This window comes from Cetorhinus maximus, chromosome 9, assembly GCF_964194155.1.
Source record: "Cetorhinus maximus chromosome 9, sCetMax3.hap1.1, whole genome shotgun sequence".
In the NCBI taxonomy this organism is placed as follows: domain Eukaryota; kingdom Metazoa; phylum Chordata; class Chondrichthyes; order Lamniformes; family Cetorhinidae; genus Cetorhinus; species Cetorhinus maximus.
In genome coordinates this window covers 135,881,937-135,905,076 of record NC_135887.1, presented here as the reverse complement: position 1 = coordinate 135,905,076, position 23,140 = coordinate 135,881,937, and the positions used below count along the sequence as shown (strand labels likewise).

The window sequence follows — 23,140 nt, the reverse complement described above, 5'->3', positions numbered from 1 at the left end:
ACTCTTCTAAATTCCAGTGGAAACAAGCCCAACCTGTCCAACCTATCCTCATGAGACATAAACTGCTTCAGTATCTAAGAAGTGGCAAAAGGTACTGTGCAATCATCAGTGAACATCCCTACTTCTGACATTATGAAGAGGGAAGGTCATTGATGAAGCAGCTGAAAATGGTTGGGCCTAGGACGCTACCCTGAGGAACTCCTGCAGTGATGTCCTGGAACTGAGGTGATTGGCTTCCAACAACCACAACCATCTTCCTTTGTGCTAGGTATGACTCCAACCAGTGGGGAGTTTTCCCCCTGCTTCCCATTGATATTGATAGAGTGATAGGTAGCAGATGTCACATGAAGATGTCTATGTTGAGGTAATTAGACTTCTTATGGCTCCAATGCCAGGTCCTCAGGTCCAGATTCTGGGAGTTGACCTCCCTGGTTACCCTCTCCCTCTCCCTTTTAAGGGTCTCGTTGTCCCCAGGGGACCATGGCTTCTCTCCTCTGGCCCATTTGCGCTATTAATGCCTCCAACGGTGCAACTGTCAGTCTGCATCTCTCTGGCTGTTATGGTGTTCAGTTTGCAATAATTTCCATTGCAGGAATTTTTTTTGTGTAACTTTCCTTTAAGAGGCAGCCTGTGTTTAAGAAAGAGCAGCTGTCTGTGGTCTGCAACAATGCTGCCAGGGCCTCCTGCTGTGCGCAGAGCTCGCTGGCAGCACTGAGAGGGAGAAAACAGAGCTGGAGACTTGGGAACTAGCACCAAAATCATTCAGATGAGGCGGGTAGATAAATTTTGAATGGGAACACATCAATAATTGCAGCCTGGGTGTCCAAAAATCAAGGCATATGAATTTCATGCCCATCAAATCCAATAGGTTCCTCCCATTGATGTATTTTTAGATCCCCATGGATAGCTGGTATTTTTTCCTCTTCCTGTACCATAAAAATAAATAAAGCTTTCAATTTAACAAATCTGACAGTCCTTCTATTCATTATAGTATCACCTACATCTGTTTTTAATAAGCCTACATTTCCTTGTACTACTCCCCTTTTCTTAACATAGTTATAAAAACCTTTTTTCTGTTGGCTGTGATATCTCCTGTGAGTTTCTGTTGATACTCCCTTTTGCACCACATTATTATCTTTCCATCCCTTTCATAGCTGCCCCACTCTGCTAGAAATTCAGCTTGCCCTTGGGTTCCTGTAAGTTTTTTCCCTTTAGCTTAATGCTATCTCTTACCTCATTTATTGATCATGAATGCAGAACTAATTGTACAAGTGGAGCTTTTGCTTGTTCTAGTCTTGTATTATACCAAAATCTTCCCCAAGAATTTTCCATTGTTTATCTGTAGGTTTGCCCCGGTCAGTTTCCTTCTCAAGTTAGGTGACCCATGTAAAACTTTCACGCCCTCTTTTATAACACTTGACAACGAGTACGAAAACAGGTACATACTTAACCAAGGCACTTGCATCTTTTTTTCCAAAATGAACTTTAACCATGTAAGACTTTTGAAACAATTTATTTATTTTTACAGACATCAGATAACGCATGCTTCAGTTTTAACTACTCCCCATCTAATTTTTCACATCTTCTGCAGGTGATAACTCTTGTTAGGTGCCAGAAGTCCTTAAATACTTCACCAGATAACATTTTTTAACGTATAACCCTAGACAGTATATTCGACTGTGAAGAGCATCACAGCTGAAACCAACCCTATCATCATTTGATAGCACAGGATGGTTGAGTTAGTTACAGTACTAGAATTTCCTGACATTTCAACAATCTACCTTGACCATAAGACCAGTAAGATGGTGTTAAATATATTCAGAAGCATCTTGAATTCAATCTGATTGAGATATGTCATCACTAGAATCTATATTCAGAGCGTGAGGACTCATTCCAATGGAGACTCTGACTTTTGGTCAAGAAATCACCATTACCTTATTTTCCATGCTACAGTTGAGCCAAGACAACACCAGTTATTGCACTATCTTCCAATTTTTTTAATAAAATGAAAAGTCTGAGGTTTATACTCTGGCTGAAGTAGACTGAATGAAATAGCTTCTGCTTTTTGCTCTTAACAAGGTAAGGGGACAGCACTGCAAAGGAAAGGAACAGGTTAGGCGCACAGTACCATTTCTTTAACACAATCTTTCAATTTCCCTAACAAACCCAGCTGAAAGGTTCGCTGGGTGAGGCTGCTACACGGTTTTTCTTTCTGGCAATTTTTGTAATGCAGGAACTGGGATGAGGCAACTCAAAAATCAGTCCACTAAAACTTGCAGAAATAGACAACTTTCGTCCCATTCATCCAATGTGAGCTCAAAGCGATATCTCAATAGTGAAAAGACGGTGCACTGACCGACTATGGTGGCCCTAACATAGCAGAAGACTCTTTAAACATTTTAACAAACCAAAGGAAGGCTGAAGGTAACTATTTTATAACGAGGCATAATATGAACAGCAGCAAAGGAAGGTGGAGAGTTAATTTTCAGAAGAATCGGTTTCTTCGGTTGAGCCATCACTCTCAATGTCCACTTTCTTACGCTGAGGGAGAGTCTTGCGGTGACTGACTTTTCTGGCTGGTTCCTTCTGTGAGAGCACAGGAGCACCGGAGGTCTGACTACTGAGCATGTGTTCAATTCTACCGACAGACATAAACATAGAGATTAAACATCGGCAATAAAATGTCAGTCATCATATCCTGCAAAAGGTATCACCCACTGCTCTCTGTTCTTGACTGCGCAGCCTCAATGATGGAATGGGAGGCTGAATAAACCAAAAGTTGGAGGAGCGGTTTGGCAAGATTTATCGACAAACTTGGACTGAGATTAAATAGTTAAATCATTTTCTTAGAAAATTATTGACATCCAGAAACTTATGGGATTGAATAAATGCACAAACTACATGCCACACTGTTCCCTTGCACATTTAACAAAGTGAACAGTAGATACTGCAATCACTATCAGATTTCTCCTGGTGGTTTCAACACACAGGCAATTACAGGCAACTGTAATGCACCACATTTTCTTACCAGCTTTGACTTTTCAATGCTTTTTTAAACTATCTGTGATGGAGAATGCAAAAATATGCTAAATTGATTTATACTCTTATAACGTAGTCGTATTCTGGAAATAGAATGACATGGGTATCGGACATAAGTTCAGTTCACGGAAATGAATTAAAATGAGGGCTGCAGTGCCACTGCGTTCCTGCTGGTGGGAGCAGTGAGATGTGATAGGCCAGTGCTACCTGCAGCAAGAGAACAACAAAGCTGCAGCTTTTTGTGAAACGTACTTTTAAAACAAATCAATTGGCAAGAGATCATTTTTTAAAATGTGTGAAACTTAGTTAGCTCTAAAAATAAAGGTGGCTGTAATATACCTATTTCTTTAAAGAATATGACATATGAGCTGAAATCCCAGAACTGAAAGGAAATCCAGTGTGTTACCAAGTGCTCCTTTAAATTTCACTTTAAATCTTTCAATAAGCAGGTATTTTTAAAGCACGTTTTATATAAAAGAAAAAAAGATTTCTGCATTCTCTGGAATTGAGGATACCCTCCGTCATGTTATGTGGCACTACCACCTTGCTAAATGGCATAGATTTCGAACAGATCTAACAACTCAAGACTGGGCATCCATGAGGCGTTGTGGGCCATCAGCAGCAGCAGAATTGTACTCAAACACAATCTGTAACCTCATAGCCCAGCATATCCTCCACTTTACCATTACCACCAAGCCAGGGGATCAACCCTGGTTCAATGAAGAGTGCAGGAGGGCATGCCAGGATCAGCATCAGGCACACCTAAGAATGAGGGGTTAACCTGGTGAAGCTACAACACAAGACTACATGTGTGCCAAGCAGCATAAGCAGGAAGCGATGGACAGAGCTAAGCGATTCCATGGTCAGTGGGTCAGGTCTAAGCTCTGCAGTCCTGCTACATCCAGTCGTGAATGATGGTGGACAATTAAACAACTCACTGGAAGAGCAAGCTCCACAAATATCCCCATCCTCAATGATGGAGGAGCCCAGCACATCAGTGCAAAAGATAAGGCTGAAGCATTCACAACAATCTTGAGCCACAAGTTTTTTTTTATTCATTCATGGGATGTGGGCTTCGCTGGCTGGGCCAACATTTATTACCCAACCCTAGTTGCCCTTCAAAAGGTGGTGGTGAGCTGCCTTCTTGAGCTGCTGCAGTCCATGTGGTGTAGGTACACCCACAGAGCTGTTGGGAAGGGAGTTCCAAGGATTTTGACCCAGTGCTGAGTGGATGATCCATCTTAGCCTTCTCAGGAGGTCCCCAGGATCACAGACGCTAGTCTTCAGCCAATTTGATTCACTCCATGTGATATCAAGAAACAGCTGAAGGCGCTGGATACTGAAAGGGCTATAGGCCCTGACAATATACCGGCAATAGTACTGAAGACTTGTGCTCCAGAACTTGCCGCACCCCTAGCCAAGCTGTTCCAGTACAGCTACAGCACTGGCATCTACCCGACAATGTGAAGAATTGCCCAGGTATGTCCTGTACATGAAAGGCAGGGCAAATCCAATCTGGCCAATTACGACCCCATGAGTCTACTCTCGATCATCAGCAAAGTGATGGAAGGGGTCATCTACAATGCTATAAAGCAGCACTTGCTTAGCAATAATCTGCTCACTGTACTCAGTTTGGGTTTTGCCAGGGCCACTCAGCTCCTGACCTCATTACAGCCTTGGTTCAAACATGGACAAAAGAGCTGAACTCCAGAGGTGAGGTGAGAGTGACTGTCCTTGACATCAAGGCAGCATTTGACCGAGTGTGGCATCAAGGAGCCCTAGCAAAACTGGAGTCAATGGGAATCAGGGGGAAAACTCTCCACTGATTGGAGTCATACCTAGCACAAAGGAAGATGGCTGTGGTTGTTGGAGTTCAGTCATCTCAGCTCCAGGACATCACTGCTGGAGTTCCTCAGGGTACTGTCCTCAGCCCAACCATCTTCAGCTGCTTCATCAACGATCTTGCTTCCATCATAAGGTCAGAAGTAGGGTGATTGCTGATGATCGCACAATGTTCATCACCATTCGTGACTCCTCAGAAACTGAAGCAGCCCATGTCCAAATGCAGCAAGACCTGGACAATATCCAGGCTTGGGTTGACAAGTGACAAGTAACAATCGTGCCATACATGTGCCAGGCAATGACCATCTCCAACAAAAGAGAATCTAACCATTGCCCCTTGACATTCAATGACATTATCATCACTGAATCCCCCACTATCAACATTCTGGGGGTTACCATTGACCAGAAACTGAACTGGAGTAGCCATATGAATACCGTTGCTATAAGAGCAGGTCAGGGGCTAGGGATCCTGCGGCAAGTAACTCACCTCCTGACTAAGCCTGTCCACCATCTACGTGGCACAAGTCAGGAGTGTGATGGAACACTCTCCACTTGCCTGGATGAGTGCAGCTCCCACAACACTTAAGAAGCTTGACACCATCCAGGACAAAGCAGCCCGCTTGATTGGCACCACATCCACAAACATTCTCTTCCTCCACCACCGACAAGATGCACTGCAGGAATTCACCAAGGCTCCTGACTTGCCTGGATGAGAGCAGCTCCAATAACACTCAAGAAACTTGACACTGTCCAGGACAAAGCAGCCCACTTGATTGGCACCACATCCACAAACGTTCACTTCCTCCACCAGCAACGCACAGTAGCAGCAGTGTGTACATCTACAAGATGCACTGCAGGAATTCACCAAGGCTCCTTAGACAGCACCTTCCAAACCCACAACCACTACCATCTAGAAGGACAAGGACAGCAGATAGATGGGAACACCAGCACCTGGAAGTTCCCCTCCAAGCATTCACCATCCTGACTTGGAAATATATCGGACGTTCCTTCAGTGTCACTGGGTCAAAATCCTGGAACTCCCTTCCTAACAGCACTGTGGGTGGACCTACATCATATGGGCTGCAGTCGTTTAAGAAGGAAGCTCACCACCACCTTCTCGAGGGCAATTAGGGATGGGCAATAAATGCCGGCCTAGCCAGTGACGTCCACATCCCATGAATGAATAAAAAAACTTGCTGAGTTTTGTCCAGCACTTTCTGCTTTTATTTCAGATTTCCAGCATACGCCGTATTTTGCTTTTATTTTAGTGTTTTGAATGTAATTTTTTCAAAGAAAATCTTGCGTTAAAAAAACCTTTACATATTTGATGCTGGTAACAAGGTGCAATTTTGGTAAAACAGCTGAGAATGTGTTAATCACAAAAAAGCATTTTCAGTTAGAGGGGCAATTTTGACTGTCAAAAGCAGGTGGGTTTGGGTTGGGTGAGAAGGTACAATTTAAATACTAATTTGGACACCAGGAGAACTCTCTTGCTTACAGTGTCATGAGATAATTCACATGCACCTGAGAGGACAAATGCGGCCTATGTTTAATACCTCATGTGAACAATGGCATCTCTAACAGTGCAGTACTCACTTCGTAATCCATTATGCGCCAACTAGATTATGTACTCAAGTAATGACATTCCTGGAGTGAGGCTTGAACTCATGACCTTCTGATTTAGAGGAGAGAGGACTAAAACTTAGTCAAGACTAAGGCCTGGCAATGTTTGTCAGTGTAAACGCAACACAGTTCCATCTATGTGGAGCACAATTCGACATTTTCAACATGAGCTTTTCATTTTATTGCTTACAAAGAAGTGAATTCTTGATACACCTAGAAATTTTGCATGTCTGGGATTCAGGTAAATGAGTGATGGTTGATTGAAATGCTACAAGAACTAAAAGCTTGGTTCAAGATATTCAAATATAAAAAGCTGCATGAGAAACAGAGCCATGATAATCCGGCTAAAATATCAAAAAGAAATTTTGGGAAGCTGGGGCTGGAGATAGTAGAACTGTAATGCATAGTATGGGAGAGAAACAGCAGTCGACAGAGCATGTAGACCTGCTTTTTCATTCCTGCAGGCCTGCAGCACACAATTTACTGTCCTACGTGCTAAGGGAGGCACTAAAGCTTGGTGCAGCCACAGCAAAGGCACATTGAGGAAAGGCTACCGTCTAAGGCCTTTCAGCCATAATATACCAGGAGCTGGATTCTGTGTCAAACCCCTCGGGATGTACGTTTGGTATGTAGTGTACCTTGTAAATATTAACCCAAATTGTAAATGCAGTGAGTAAATATTGTATTGGAAGAAACTGATGTGCTTTCCATCTAATGTGGTGTCAACTTTGAATGGTCATGCAATGTACTTTCTTAAAATGTTATGAATACAGTATATATTTGGAAAGAAAAGAATATTTACTGTCCCTACCAGCACATTGCAAGGTCCAGGGCTACATGCTGAGGGATGCAGCAAAGCTGCAAAGGCTCAATGGGGAAAGGCCACAGTCTAAAGCCCTCCCTCCATCGAATGCCAAGAGGCAGGAAATCGTGTAAAACCTCTTGGGCTGTATATTTGACATGAAGTGAATATTGTAAATATAACCTGTAATTACCTTGCCACTGAAGGTAGACAGGTATAATGTTTTTGCCCCTGTTTATTAGTCTGTTTGTCCGTAAATAATTTATCTCAAAAGTTAATGGATGGGTTTCAACGAAATTTGGTGCACAGATAGGGTATGGCCCAAGGAAGAACTGGTTAGTTTTAGGCAAAGAGGTGGGTGCAGATCTAGATCTTGGAATTTTTTTAAAGGACAGTTATCATTGGGAGATAGGGCGAATTGACGTCCTTTTAGAACATTGTGTTTGTTTTATTTAGAATGCTGTTGATTGTTTTAGAATGGGGTGGGTGGTCTCAGCTGCTGTGGTGGAATTTGTCACAACTGTCAAAATGTGAGCAGAGTTTTCAGAGCAGGTTGTTGGATGTGGGTTGGCCTGATGCCACCTCAGTGAGGTGGAAGCTCTTAATAAAAATATATTTTTTTTCAGCTCTGTAGTTTCAGACCATCAACCAGGGAGGGAAAGGCCTCGAGGAAGAACTATGTAATTGTAATAACGTTGAGCTAACACAGTGTGGCGGAGGTATGTGCTCTTCTGGGTGCCCCTCTTCACTTGTTTTAAGTGCAGTGAAGCACCCCAGAATGCCACATATTTATTGAAAGAAATTGATCAGTTTTTCACTTAATATTATGTTAAATTTGAACTGTTATGTAATGCACCTTTACAAATTTTATGAATAAAATATATTTTGTCTTTTTTTTAATGGTCATTGTAAGACTTTTAATTCCATTTATTTTTTAAATTCAAATTCCACCATCTGCCATGGTGGGATTTGAACCCAGGTCTCAAGAGCATTATCCTGGGTCTCCGGATTATCAACCAGTGATAATATTACTAGTCCACAGCCTCCCCACACATGCATACATACACACATATGGAATGAGGGATGGATCAATTTCTTTCAATAAATATATGATATTCTGAGGTGCCTCACTACACTTAAAACAAGTGAAGAGGCACCCAGTAGAGCACATACCTCCACCGCACTGTGTTAGCTTAACGTTATTACAGTTACACAGCTCCCCAACAGGTACAAACACTAAATCGAAGGCAGTAGTTTGGCTCCACACTCACTCGATGCAAAGTAATTAACCAAACTAGAAAACATTCCAATTTCAGCTGAGGTCAATTTGTACATGTGAAAAGTGCATCACTAGATTTATGCTGGTGCATGGGCGATAGAGGAACATTGATCCTGATATTCATTCAAAAACTCATTTTGGAAAATCATCACAAGGTGAGAACGAACTCAGTGTCAATTAGATAAAACGCTGGAATTATAAAATCGTAAGTGTTTACTATACGGTTATTCTTTCACATACACTTTCTCCAGCTCTCGGTCCATGTCCGAATCTATAAGAAGTTCTGTCTTACTGGGAAGAATTCCTGCAAACAAAAAAAAATCATAACTTTAGACACAATGATCTCAAAAAATTCTGAAGTTAGGAATAGATTAAAATTGTTATAAATGTTTCTAATATTTTTTTCTACAATGAAAAAAAAATTTCCAATTATTTGCATTAATGCATTTTTAGCAAGTACCAATTAACAAATGTTTCTGTCAACAATATTACCCAGAAATGAAATCTCTGAGAAAGACAGCTTTAAGGGTAAGTATGATTCTAAATCCGTTTGCAGTGCAATCTCCTATTTCCTGGATTATTGTTTAATTATCCAAACCAAAACAAAATTGCAGACTAAAAGCATTATAGGTCACACTGAAGGTGCTATTTGGTTATGAGCATTTGTTTTCATTTGCTTACAATAAAAGAATCCTGCACAAATCCATACCCAAACAACAGTTTTAGACAAATTTATATTCAATGATGCATAAAGCATTAATGTAAAACAAAATATGATAGTTCCTCATTATAATTTGCATTAACTCATTTCATGGTTTTAAAATAAATAATTTTGGTGGAAGATTATTTTACCCCACTCCTAACTCCCCCGAAGGTATTGATGGGTGTGGTTCCCTGAATATCCAAGTGGCATTATTCACATGTGAGCCTTGATGAATGGTGGCATGTTACTGTTGGGGCATTTAAGCTGACCCTGATCCATCCCTCATTTCATACCTGTGCACAGGTGTGTGAGGAGGCGGTGGCATACAGGTATTCTCACTGGACTGGTAATCCACACACCCGGGGTAAATGCTCTTGAATCCCACCGAGGTAGATGAATTTTTTTTTAAAAATCTGGAATTAAAAGTCTAATGATGACCATTAAAAAAACCCATCTGGTTCAGTCATGTTCACTAGGAAACCTGCCATCCTTATCTGGTCTGGCCAAATGTGACTCCAGACCCACAGCAATGTGGTTGATTCTTAAGCAAGCCAACTCAGCTGAAGAGCAATGAGGGATGGGTGATAAATGCTGGTCTACATGTGATGCCCGCATCCCATGAATGAATAAAAAAAAATGAGTGCAAACAGGTCAGTAAGTAGTTATCAGTGGAAATGATTATGGGTGATTTTGTCTGACCAAACACAAAAACACTTCATTTACTTCCTTGAAGTTACATGAATTCTATTACTGGACGTTCATCAATTTTCACCCATTCTACCAGGCGGAATATCTGTGGTGAATGAAAACCTGAGAGACCTCTGTGCAACAGTCATTTCTGTAGGTTGTGGCGTAAATGCTCTTTAGTAATTCACAGTGGGCACAGCCACTTCATTTTCTGATAAACACAGTTTAACGATAAGAAGTGAAGAAACTATCAGAAACTGACAAGGTGTGAGCTTTTGTCAACAGAGCTGAGAAAGCAAAGTGATTACTCCGATCACAGGTCCAATTTTGTTGGACTGCAGAATGGCCGAGAGGGATTTTTAATTGTCTAAGAGGGCGGGTTTGGGGGGGAGGCAAGCACTCATACCCGCCCTTGTGTCAGCGTGGAACTGGCATATTCCAAGTTTGAAAGGCTGTGCCGAGAGCCCGTAGAGCCAACTCACTCAACGGCAGAGGGGAGCGCGAGAGGGGAACCCTGGGACGGGCAGTCAGCAGCACTGAGAGGAGAGTGTGAGAGGAGGACCCCAAGCCAGGCAGTCAACAGCACCTAGAGGAGAGCAGAGGAGCTATAAAAACAGCACGGGAAGCAGCAAGTTTGAGAGCAGAGGTGACTGAGGGAGTTTGGTAAGGAGGTGTTCCTTTGCTTTTCTAACTTTTCTCAGAAAGAAGAGGGGTGGCCATAGTCAGTAGGATCTGGTGGATAAATTAGAAAAATGCATTATTTTTAAACTAGTAGCTATACTTGGATTTAACAGAGAAACACCAGGAATAAGGGAAATCTAGGGCCAATTTAATAAAGTAATATAAATAATCCAAAGTAGAATAAAGTTTCATAAGGGAAGTAGAGTTAAGACGTGGCAGGGCAGCTCAGTTGAGTGGAATGAGTGTCCTATAATATATGCGAAGTTGCAGACGTTACCGGTGTCCTAGACGGTCACTTGTGCAGGAAGTGCTGTCAGCTGCAGAAACTTGAGCTCCAGGTTTCAGAGCTCGGACGGCGGCTGGAGTCACTGTGGCGCATCCACGAGGCTGAGAGCTAACGTGGATAGCACATTCAGAGAGGTGGGTCATGCCGCAGCTTAAGGGCCCGGAGATGGTGGTATTGGTTAAGGAGAGCATTGCAGTGCTGGAGAAAGAGGATGTCCCAGGGGGTTCAAGGACAGAATCAATTTGGCTAGGGCTAAGGAACAGAAAGGGTGCAATTACATTGCTCAGAATAGTCAATAGACCCCCAACTAGTGAGAAGGACATAGAAAAACAAATTTGCAGGGAAATTACAGAGAGATGCAAGCATTATAGAGCAGTTATAATGGGGGACTTTAATTACCAAAATGTAGACTGGGACAGTGATAGTGTAAAGGGTGGAGAGGGGAAAAGTTCCTAGAATGTGTTCAGGAGAATTTTCCAGAGCAGTATGTGTCCAATCCAACAAGAAAAGGTGCACTGTTGGACCTGGCTCTTGGAAATGAGGTGGGCCAAGTAGGTCAAGTGTCAGTGGGGGAACATTTAGGAGACAGTGATCATTGTATTGTATGTTTTAGGATGATGATAGAAAAGGACGATAGGCAATCCAGAGTAAGAATAATTAACTGGACGAGAGCCGACTTCGATGGGGCAAGAACGGAGCTGGGCCAGATAGACTGGAATGAAAGATTGGCAGGAAAAACTGTAGCTGAACAATGGGCTACCTTCAGAAAAGAATTGGTTCGGGCACAGTCAAGATATATTCCATTGAAAGGGAAAGTAGGGCAAACAAATCCAGAACTCCGTGGATGAAAAAGGTGATAGAAATTAAGATAAAAAGAAAAAGCATGCTTATGAGAGGTGTCAGATAGAAAATACAATTAAGAACCAAGAGGAATACAGAATGTTCGGAGGGGAGGTGAAAAAGCATGTTAGAGAAGCAAAGAGGGATTATGAGAAAAAACTGGTAGCCAACATAAGGGGAAATAAAGAGGTGGTTCAAAGGAGATTTACTAGATTGATACCTGGAATGAGTGGGTTGTCTTTTGAGGAAAGGTTGGACAGACTGGGCTTGTTTCCACTGGAGTTTAGAAGAGTGAGGGGTGATTTGATTGAAGTACATAAGATCCTGAACAGCCTTGGCAATGTGGATGTGGAAAGAATGTTTCCTCTTGTAGGTGAGTCCAGAACTAGGGGGCACTGTTTTAAAATCAGGGGTCACCCTTTTAGTGCAGAGATTAGGAGAATTTTTTCCTCTCAGAGGGTTGTGTGGCTTTGGAATTCTCTGCCTCAGAAGGTGGTGGAGGCGGGGCCATTGAATATTTTTAAGGTGGAGGTAGATAGATTCTTGTTAGGCAAGGGAATCAAAGGTTATTGGGGATAGATGGGAATGTGGAATTCAAAACACAAACAGATCAGCCATGGTCTTATTGAATGGCAAAGCAGGCTGGAGGGGCCGAATGGTCTACTCCTGTTCCTATTTCTCATGTTCTTATGAACCCCAAAGTCTTCCAAAAGGCATATTAAAAGGGTGGTAAAAGGAGGAGCAGGGACGATTAGGGACCTAAAAGGCAATTTACAAATGGACCAAGGGGTCATGGCTGAGATATTAAATGAACACTTTGCATCCATCTTTACCAGGGAGGTAGGTGCTACCCAGACCATGGTGACAGAAGAGGAAACTCTGTCACTAGAAGGGTTCAACATTGATAAGGAGAAAGTTTTGAATAGACTGTCAATACTTAAAGTTGACAAGGCACCGGGACTAGACAAGGTGCATCCAAGGATATTGAAGGAAGCGAGAGTAGAAATTGCAGGAGTACTGGCCATAATTTTTCAGTCTTCCCTAGACTCAGGGGAGGTGCCAGAGGACTGGAGAATTGCAAACATTACACCCTTGTTCAAAAAAGGTTGTAAGGATAAGCCCAGCAATTACAGACCAATCGGTTTAACTTCAGTGGTGGGCTTATCCGGGATAGAATCAATGGTCACATGGAAAAATATGGGTTGATGAGGAAAAGCCACAATGGATTTCTAAAGGGGAAATCGTGTTTAACTAACCTGCTGGAGTTTTTTGAAGAGATAACAGAAAAGGTCGATGAGGGTAATACTGTTGATGTGGTGTACATGGACTTTCAAAAGGCATTCGGTATAGTGCCACACAACAGACTTCCTCAGGGAATAAAAGAGACAGTCACAACATGGATTCAAAATTGGCTGAAAAATAGGAAGCAGGGAGTAATGGTCAATGGATGTTTTTTGGGCTGGAGGAAGGTTTGTAGTGGAGTTCCCCAGGGGTCAGTATTGGGACCCTTGCTTTTCCTGATATATATTAATGATCCAGATCTTGATGTGCAGGGAGCAATTTCAAAGTTTGCAGATCATACGAAGCTTGGGAGTTTTGTAAACTGCTAAGAGGACGGCATGGAAATTCAAAAGGACATAGACAAGTTGGTGGAGTGGGCAGATAGGTGGCAGATGAAGTTCAATGCGGAGAAGTGTGGGGTGATGCATTTTGGTGGGAAGAACATGGACTGACAATATAAAATAAGGGGTCGAATTTTGAAGGGGGTGTAGGGGCAGAAAGACCTGGGTGTATATGTGCATAGATCATTGAAGGTAGCAGGACAGGTGGAGAAAGCAGTTAATAAAGCATATAGTATCCTAGGCTTTATTCATAGTGGCATAGAGTACATGAGCAAGAAGATTATGCTGAATTTATATAAGATACTCGTTAGACTTCAGCTGGAGTATTGTGTACAGTTCGGGGCACCACATTATAGGAAGGATGTGAACACATTGGAGAGAGTGCAGAAGAGTTTTACAAGAATGCTTACAGGTCTCGTGGGTTCATGCCAGTGGGAGGCACATGTAGTCTGTACATTCCAGTGGAAAGGAAGGAAGCACATTAAAGAAAATGAGATCATGCAAGATAGGGTTAACTAAACAGGAGGAACTGCATCCTCAGGAGCAGAGGCAGAACCATGGGCAACAGGAGTCCACAATGGGAAGCAGGAAAGGAACAAATGCAAAGCCCTCAGCAGAGGGTCTACTGCCAAAGCAGAAGCCACCTGGACATGTCGGAGCATCAGTGACACTCAAAGCTGCGTCTGTTCAGGCAGATGGCTGCTGATGTGTGTATCCTCATTAAGAGCTATCCGAGGGTTCGTGGCACCCATCGCCCTGATGTAATAAAGACACACAAGTTTTCCTTAAGTGCAACGACATGTCCAGTGCTTTATGCATTTACCATCTTACATCAGGGACACCCATGTGAACCTGCGCTCAGGGCTGCAGGTGCTCCTCCTGTGGCAGGGGTTGAGGTGCAGGCAGACTGCTCACTAATGCCTTGGGTACCCACAGGGCTTGGCCTCAGTGTGGACGTGCCAAAGGCTACCTCACCAGCATTATTGCCGGGACAGCCTCTGTCACAGGGCATAACTCTACGGACACTTCGCCCCTTCTATTACTTCTTTGCATTTACATGAGTTCTATCACTGGAGGGCACTGTAATCTTCCAAATATATTTACTGTTCGTCAGTTTACAACGACCCTACTAGGTGGAATGTCTGTGGTGAATGAAAAACTGACAGAGCTCCGTACAAATGCCATTTCTGTCAGTTGTGGTATAAAAGCTCTTCAGAAGTTCACAAGAGACACTGGAATCTCACTTTCAGGTAAAATGGGAAGCCACTCAGAATCAACTCAGAGGGGCCATAGAGGCGGACGATGATGATGCCCCACGAAGGGTGGACCCCCAATGCCATCCATTGCCATCTCAGCCCTTTGATGGCGCCCTTGATCGCTGAAGGGTTGGGGTGCCTCTGGTATCCACTCCACGCCTCTTTGTGCCAATGACAAGTCAATGCTACAAACTGTGGCATGCATTTCATGCATGTCAGTGTGCTGCTCCTGCTTCTAACTCTGAGTGGTGCAGTACATGGCTCTCCATGAAGGCTTATCACTCTCTCAATGGAGGAGTTCTTGTGCTCAAACCATTGAACATTGTGGAGCACACGAGCTGAATTCTTCATTCTCATTTCATACTGCCTCAGTTAACTCTAATATGTGGGCACACATTTCACACTGGTTCTCCAGGTACAGCCACCTGTTTCGTGACTCCCGAGGCTCTGTGCCGGCTCTTTGTAAGTATTATCAATCTTTTACCTTTCAGTATATTCTGCTCGACACAACTTGTTTCAATAAACATATAATTTTAATGGTAACTTTTATCTTAAGGTCAGTACACACTGTGATGTTTATCGTCCATTCATGGAACCTTATTGCAATTTGTGACCACAATGTTATGTCAATTGTTTACTCAAGATGTTCCTAGTGGACCGAATGAATGCTGGATGATGTACTAAATAACTCTTAACAAAACAGTATAACAGATGAACAAAGTGACAATAGCAATCGCTTTTCCTGACATTGCAGCTATGAATACTCTTAGTAAACCATTATAAGTTAATATGGTTCTGCAATCAAGGGCATTTTGCTTACATTTTAAGCTTAAGCCTATGTTTTACTTACAGATAAGCCACCACATGGAAGAAAGTTCATTTTAGGGAATGGTGGTTTTAGCATTCCCAGAAAGGAATATGCCCATGCCAAAATGATACACTACATTTTGATCTGAACTATGTTCTAAATTACACCATATTGTTTCCTTTTGCATTCAATTAAATAAACGGATTGACAAAGTTCCCGTAAAACTAGCTCAGTTTGTTGCAATCCTACTACACCGAATATAATGGGCACCTTATTTTAAAATTAACAATTTGGTTGGATGAGAGAGCAAGTATTAATGTGTTGTGAAAGGTCACATAGCAGCCCAAAGCAGCAGCACTAGAGTTCTCAGACTGCCAACGTGACTCTTGCTTCTCATCTATTTCCATGCTCCACCATGTCTTATGCACGGTTAGATAACACTGATCTGATTAAAATATTTGATTACATCTTGTATTTCAATTTACTAAGGGCACATTATTATACCATAAAATATGTTCAAGCACTGTTATATTCACAAACGATTAAAAGCTAAGATTCTGGATGAGATGATTTCCTCTGGTTGCTATATGACAACAAACATTTTCTATGTTGGTATTTGTAGCAAAACCATTATAAAAGAACAGGTTTACAACTTAATTGGATATAGCTCTATCAGAGAGAATTGTTCTGCTGGTTTGCAATGTTACAAACATAAAATTTTACAACCATCACGAGCTAGTATTTGTTTGGTTCTTTAGTCTAAGGGCAGAGTCATTCTAATGAGCCAGGATGCATTCAGATGGCGGGATCAACAGACTGCTGTAAATGATCAAGGTTCTTGGGCCACAGCACAATTATACGCATAACGCTCTTGTACTCAAGTCTCCTCAATGTTTACATATTTGTTTTATATCCGATTAAGTGTGTCTCTGAGCACAATTGCGCAGGAAATCCTTTTTCTACTTCAATCACTTGTACTTCCACAGCTATAAATATCGATAGTGACTGCGCAATGTTACGCTTTTTAAGTAGCTCCCAGATACTAACAATTCATTGGAGTTGCTGAAGGCGCATTAAAGCAACTATTTTTATGTTATAATCATAAATCAACTTTGATTCCAGAAACAAACCTGAGAAACATGTTGCGCAGTTTCACTGATGATGTGATGATGTGACATCTGCAAAACAGGCCTCTGGCCATCACATCATTAACCATCAATTTGATTTTTTTAAGGATGGACATGTTTTAATGAGTGCACCTGAAATGGCTTGTGCTCAAACTTTTCAAACAAGATAATATAGTGAGCTGCACTATCCCATCTATGTATAATCCCATAAAACTGAGTGAATCATCTTTTTATCCCCAACGAGTTCCCCCCAGGATGTTTATGCGGGTGTGGGTGAGGGGAGTTCCAGCATGTTACATTCATACCCCATTGGAATTTTAATTCTTAGCTCCAGTCCCAGAGCATTCAAGATGAAACAGTAGTAAACTAAAGTAAGTGATTGACAGCAGAAGTGTTAAGAAGTTATGTTAAGTTATAGAAGGTTGGTGTTGGAACAGTAGGCTGTTGGGACTACAAAAGAAAAGGAAGAAGGTTGTTGTATCACCTTGTGATTATTGTATAATAAACAGCGTTTAGAAGAGAGAAAGTGCTGGTAAAACTCAACTCCTCAGGTCTAGCAGCATCTGTGGAAAGAGAAGCAGAGCAAATGTTTCGAGTTCTCTCTGGCTCGTCTTCGGAACCCATAGATGCTGCCAGACTTGCTGAGTTTTTCCAGCGCTTTCTGTTTTAATTTCAGATCTCCAGCATCCATGATATTTTATTACAGCATTTAACAAAGGTCTGGACCAAGTAACCAGATAAGCTAATTCGTGGCATTTAATGTTAACATAGGAGAGGTTCCCAAACTTTTTCTCTCCGCTGAGTTCCCTTTCGGAGATTAGTGTCCCTGTACAACCATCTCTTTCTAAGAGACAATATTTCTTGCGTAGAACAGGGTTTCCCAAATGTTTCTTCTGTTGAGTCTGCCTTCGGAGATTTTCCCTTAAAAGCTCACAGATGGTGGCTGTTACAACATCTCTGTCCCGAAACCGTGTTTGCACCTAGTAAACACTATTTAGCTGAAATCTTCAATTGGAGGCTCAAAATCTCTACAGCTGTAACAATTTACTGCATCAACATCCATCCTCCAATCACACAGCTCCAGTACAAGTCACAGAGGCTGCACTGGAAAGTGCTGCTGGTCAATCACTCAGAGGAGAGAAGCTGTTCAGAGGCTAAGCAATCATTGGCTCTGCTAGGAATAGCCATTCAGGATAGTTCTCTGTCTCTCCACATGTAGGGAGGAGCTATGAAGACAAAACGGCAATCTAAATATGGCAACTTCATATTGTGCAGATGGTAACATGAGCACAGAAGATCGGACTTTACCATCCCTGGGAAAATGTGTGCCAGTGTCCAATCTGATGGGAAACAAAGCTCAGTGGTTTGGTTTGACTCAGGTTCAGCATATGAGAACTTATTCTCAAATCTAGCCAGACACATGGGTGCTACTAGTTAACTGGGCAATCTTCTCGTCTGAGGGTAGCAGCCTCTCTATCATGCTTTCAATGTTGAATACTGACCTCTGGGGCATCCTTCCCACATTTACTGAAACAATAGCCTTTATGCTCACATCACATCATTGAACTGTTTTATCTCGGCTCTCTGCTGCTTTCACAACAGCACAAGAATTAAGGGCACGAGTAGGCCATTCAGCCCATTGAGCCTGCTCTGCCATTTGAAAGATCCTGGCTGATCTGATTGTGGCTGTCTGACCCTTTTAACCCTTGAATCCCTAGTGGATCAAAAACTGATCTAATTCAGCCTTAACTATATTCAATGACCCAGCTTCCGCTGCTCCCTGGGAAGAGAGTTTCAAAGACTAATGACACTGGGAAAAAAAAATCTCCTCATCTCAGTCTTAAATGGAAGACCTCTAGGGCCCGACCCAATCTCCAGCGGGCGCGGAGCCGATCCCCGCCAGCGAAGCAGGCCGCACCGCCATTTTACGTGGGCGAGCCAATTAAGACCCGCCCAGCGTGACGTCCGGTGGGAAGTGCTATGCGCTCCCTGTCCGGACGGGGGGGAAATCCCTAAAAGCGAGAGTGCGCTCTTTCACGCATGCGCACTAAAGAGTGCACATCTCCCTGAGGCTAAGTGCAGCCTCAGGGAGATCGCTGACACTTTGAACAATATTAAAAATAGAAAAAAAAAATTCTCTAACATGTCCCCCTCATATGACAATGTCACATGAGATGGGATATGTTCATAATTTACAGATTAACTTAACTAAAATTTTTAACACCCTGCATGAAACCTCATCCCGCCTGTGGATGAGGTTTCATGTTTTCTCTATTTGCCGCCGGGGCTCCTGGCCTGCCCGCCAGCCTTAAGGTTGGACGGGCAGGTCCTTTAATTGTTTAAATGATCCTGTCAACGGCCTCAATTGGCCATTGACAGGTCGGCGGGCCTGCAGCTGATTTTGCTGCGTCCCCACCTTCCTGAAAATTCCGCCCAATGTCATCCCGTGCCATTTTACACGTCGGCGAGCAGGCCCCACCCTTTAATCGCCGACGGCAAAATTCTGCGCCTAATCTTTAAACTGTATCCACTAGTTCTAGATTCCCCCACAAAGGGAAACATCCTCTCAGCATCTACCCTGTCAAGTCCCTGCAGGATCTTATCTGTTTCAATAAGATCACCTTTCATTCATCTCAACTCTAATGGGTATAGGCCCAACTGCTCAACTTTTCCTCATAAGATAACCCCTTCATCCCAGGAACCCGTCAAGTGAAACAAAAACAAAAAAATGCTGGAAAAACTCAGCAGGTCTGACAGCATCTGTGGAGAGAAAGACAGAGTTAATGTTTTGAGTCCATGTGACTCTTCTTCAGAGTTAAAGGGAAGTAGAAACCTGGTGAAATATGTACTGTTTAAGGCAGGTGGAACAGGTGAAGCTGAATAGAAGGCCAGCGATAGGAGGAGGCAAAGGGGAGATTGCAAAAGATGTCATAAACAAAACATCAAAGGGTTGTTAATAGTGGTGGTACTGGCTAAAGGAGGTGCTAATGGTGACATTAGGAGTGGAAAGCAGGATGTGATAATGGCCGGGCCAGGGTACGCATTCTGGAAAGTGACAGATGGCCCTGGTGGGGGTGGGGACGGTGGTGGGAAAAAAGATCGAAAATAGGGTAAAAGCTAGGGATAAAACAATGAATAAAAATGGTAATAAATTTAAAAAATAATAATAATGAAAATAAGTGGGAAAAAATAAATTAAAACTAAACAATAAAAATGAATATAGAAAAAAGGGGATCAAAAAGGGAGTGGGAATGGAGAGAGAGCTCATGGTCTGGAGTTGTTAACATTTTAATTCCAGAAGGCTATAAAGTGCCTAGTCGGAAGATGAGGTGCTGTTCCTCCAGTTTGCGTTAAGCTTCACTGGAACAATGCAGCAGGCCAAGGACGGACATGTGGACATGAGAGCAGGGTGGAGTGTTGAAATGGCAAGTGACAGGAAGGTATGGGTCAAGCTTGCGGACACACCGAAGGCGTTCTGCAAAGCGGTCACCCAGCCTCGTTTGGTCTCTCCAATGTAGAGGAGACCCCATTGGGAGCAGCGAATGCAGTAGACTAAATTGAGGGAAGTGCAAGTGAAATGCTGCTTCACTTGAAAGGAGTGTTTGGGGCCTTGGACGGTGAGGAGGGGGGAAGTAAAGGGGCAGGTGTTGCACCTTCTGTGATTGCATGGGGAGGTGCCGGGGGAGGGGGTTGAGGTGTTTGGGGTGATGGAGGAGTGGACCAGGGTGTCCCAGAGGGAACGGTCCCTACGGAATGCCGACTGGGTGAAGGAAAGATGTTTGGTGATGGCATCTGGATTCAAAGGATCATCCTCCGCCATTTCTGCCCACTCCAGCATGATGCCACCACCAAACACATCTTCCCTTCACCCCACCCCTGTCGGCATTCCCTCGGGACACCCTGGTCCACTTCTCAATCACCCCCAACACCTCAACCCCCTCCCATGGCACCTTCCCATGCAATCGCAGAAGGTGCAACACCTGCCCCTTTAATTCCCCCCTCCTCACCATCCAAGGGCCCAAACACTCCTTTCAAGTGAAGCAGCATTTCACTTTTACTTCCGTCAATTTAGTCTACTGCATTCGCTGCTCCCAATGCGGTTTCCTCTACATTGGAGAGACCAAACACAGACTGGGTGATCGCTTTGCGGAACACCTTCGGTCTGTCGGCATGACCCAGACCTCCCTGTCGCTTGCCATTTCAACACTCCACCCTGCTCTCATGCCCACATGTCCGTCCTTGGCCTGCTGCAATGTTCCAGTGAAGCTCAACGCAAACTGGAGGAACAGCACCTCATCTTCCGACTAGGTACTTTACAGCCTTCCGGACTTAACATTGAGTTTAACAACTTCAGACCATGAACTCTCTCTCCATCCCCACCCCTTTTTTCTATATTCATTTTTATTTTTTAATTTTTAAAAAAAATTTCCCATTTATTTTCATTATTATTATTTTAAAATTTTTATTCATTGTTTTATCCCCAGCTTTTAGCCTATTTTCGATCTTTTTTCCCATCACCCTCCCATTTCCCAACCCCCCTCCCCCCACTCCACCCCCACTAGGGCCATCTGTCACTTTCCAGAATGCGTACCCTGGTCCGGCCATTATCACATTCTGCTTTCCACTCTTAATGTCACCATTAGTGCCTCCTTTAGCCAGTACTACCACTATTAACAACTCTTCGACCTTTTGTTTATGCCATCTTTTGCAATCTCTCTTTTGCCTCCACCTATCGCTGGGCTTCTATCCAGCTTCACCAGTTCCATCCCCCCTTAAACAGTATATATTTCACCACATCTCTACTTCCCTTTAGCTCTGAAGAAGAGTCATATGGACTCGACACGTTAACTCTGCCTTTCTCTCCACAGATGCTGTCAGACCTGCTGAGTTTTTCCAGCAATTTTTGTTTTTGTTTCACATTTTCAGCATCCGCAGTATTTTGCCTTTGTATGAGTCAAGTGACCCTCCTCTGAACTGCTTCTAATATTACATCCTTTCTTAAGTAAGGATACCACGCTATACACTGTACAGTTCAGCTTTTGGCTCCCTGCAGGTTTTGTTCTTTCAAACTTACCAGTGCAACCGACAGCGAGTGGCTCTGCAGTCCTAACAAGTAAAGTTATATTTTGAACCCACCATACAATCTTAGTGGTTCTAAAAAATACAATTGGCATTATATGCTTGAGATTTCACGCAAACAATCGCCCTTCAAAAACAAACTTTGCTAATTCTTCACCTACAGAATCAGCCAGCAGCTCCGATAGATCCAACATCTGCTTGTAGAAATGAGTGGGGGGCTTCAAATATTCCGCGCCACGTGAGATCGCTCTAGAATGTACCTCGTCTGGGTACAAAAGATGCATCAGTGGCTCTCACGCTCTAACAAAGGCCACCCCTTCCTCTATGCAATCCGCCCCCTTCCCTCCCCGCTCAATAACCTTGCTGCTCTGCCACCATTTTGGAACCACTGTAATAAGGGTATAAATTTAGGGATGTCCTCAAAGCATGCCTGAAGAGTTCAAACATCCCTGCCGACTCAAGGGAGACCCTGGCCTGCGACCGACCAAAATGGAGAAGGTTCATTCGGTAAGGCACTGAACACATCGAGAGGCTTTGTCGGGAACATGCAGAGGCGAACTCGAGGCGCGGGAGGGAGTGCACAAACCTCCAAACACCTCATCCGCCCAACCCTTCAAGCACCACGTGCTCCACATCTGGCAGCGTCTGCAGATGTGCATTGGGCTTATCAGCCATCTCGGAACACATTGGACCTGCGTGGGAGCAAGTCATCCTCGATCCCAAGGGACTGCCTGAGAAGAATAGATATAAATGTACAATAATGTGCCATCAGAAATATAGGCAGAACTGTCCTTTCAAAAATGCAGCTACAGGCTCCATTGCTCAAATCTTCTGACTGGAAAAAGGAAGGTGCAACTTGTGCACTGTGATCTGCTGCGATCACAAGATACTGTAACACCTGGTGTAGGCTGGATTACTTCAAACGCACAGGGTGTCTGCAAATTCTCTTCATTCCATCCTTTTACGAACCTGCCTTTTAAATAAGCTCAGTGTAAATGTCACTATAAATGTCTCTGCAACTTGTATTTTACCAAATAGGCAAAGGCACAGCAGCTTGGAATGTATTCACGCAGGGCAATTAGTGAGAAGCAAGCTGTTGGAACTGACTGCCAGTACTTCTCAGAGTCAGACAATTGAGCCCATTGCGGAGTGTTCGATTATACTGAGGGAGATACCAAGAGCCACAGCAATGGGTGCAGGAGCAGTGAGAATGGGGGGTGGATTTTATGGAGCCAGCAAGAGCGGGAAACGTGGTGTGTGGGGTGACTTAATTAGATGGGTTTCGAAATTTTGATTTCCTCGATGGTGGTTTGAGACGCGGAGATAAAGTCAGTGGCGTGTTTGTCAAGCATTTCACCGCCCTGTGGCGGGTTCATACTTGTAATACATTTGCATGTCATGAATATTTATTAACATGTAACGGTTTTAATAAAGTCCTACCCTCGGGATAAAGTCAGCGGCTCACA

General features: G+C 43.3%; 1 protein-coding gene across 2 annotated transcripts in view; it reads right to left on the bottom strand.

The window, feature by feature from the left end:
- Positions 1-1,500: 1,500 nt before the first annotated feature.
- The window catches only part of cstpp1 (centriolar satellite-associated tubulin polyglutamylase complex regulator 1), a 311,978-nt gene continuing 290,338 nt past the window's right edge, over positions 1,501-23,140 (bottom strand). For both annotated transcript variants that reach the window (XM_078549561.1, XM_078549560.1), the window contains exons 8-9: positions 8,826-8,889; positions 1,501-2,638 (exon numbers count right to left, since the gene is read on the bottom strand). In XM_078549561.1, coding sequence (XP_078405687.1) covers positions 2,479-2,638; positions 8,826-8,889 — 224 coding nt within the window. In that variant the 3' untranslated portion in view covers positions 1,501-2,478. The remainder of the gene's footprint in view (positions 2,639-8,825; positions 8,890-23,140) is intronic.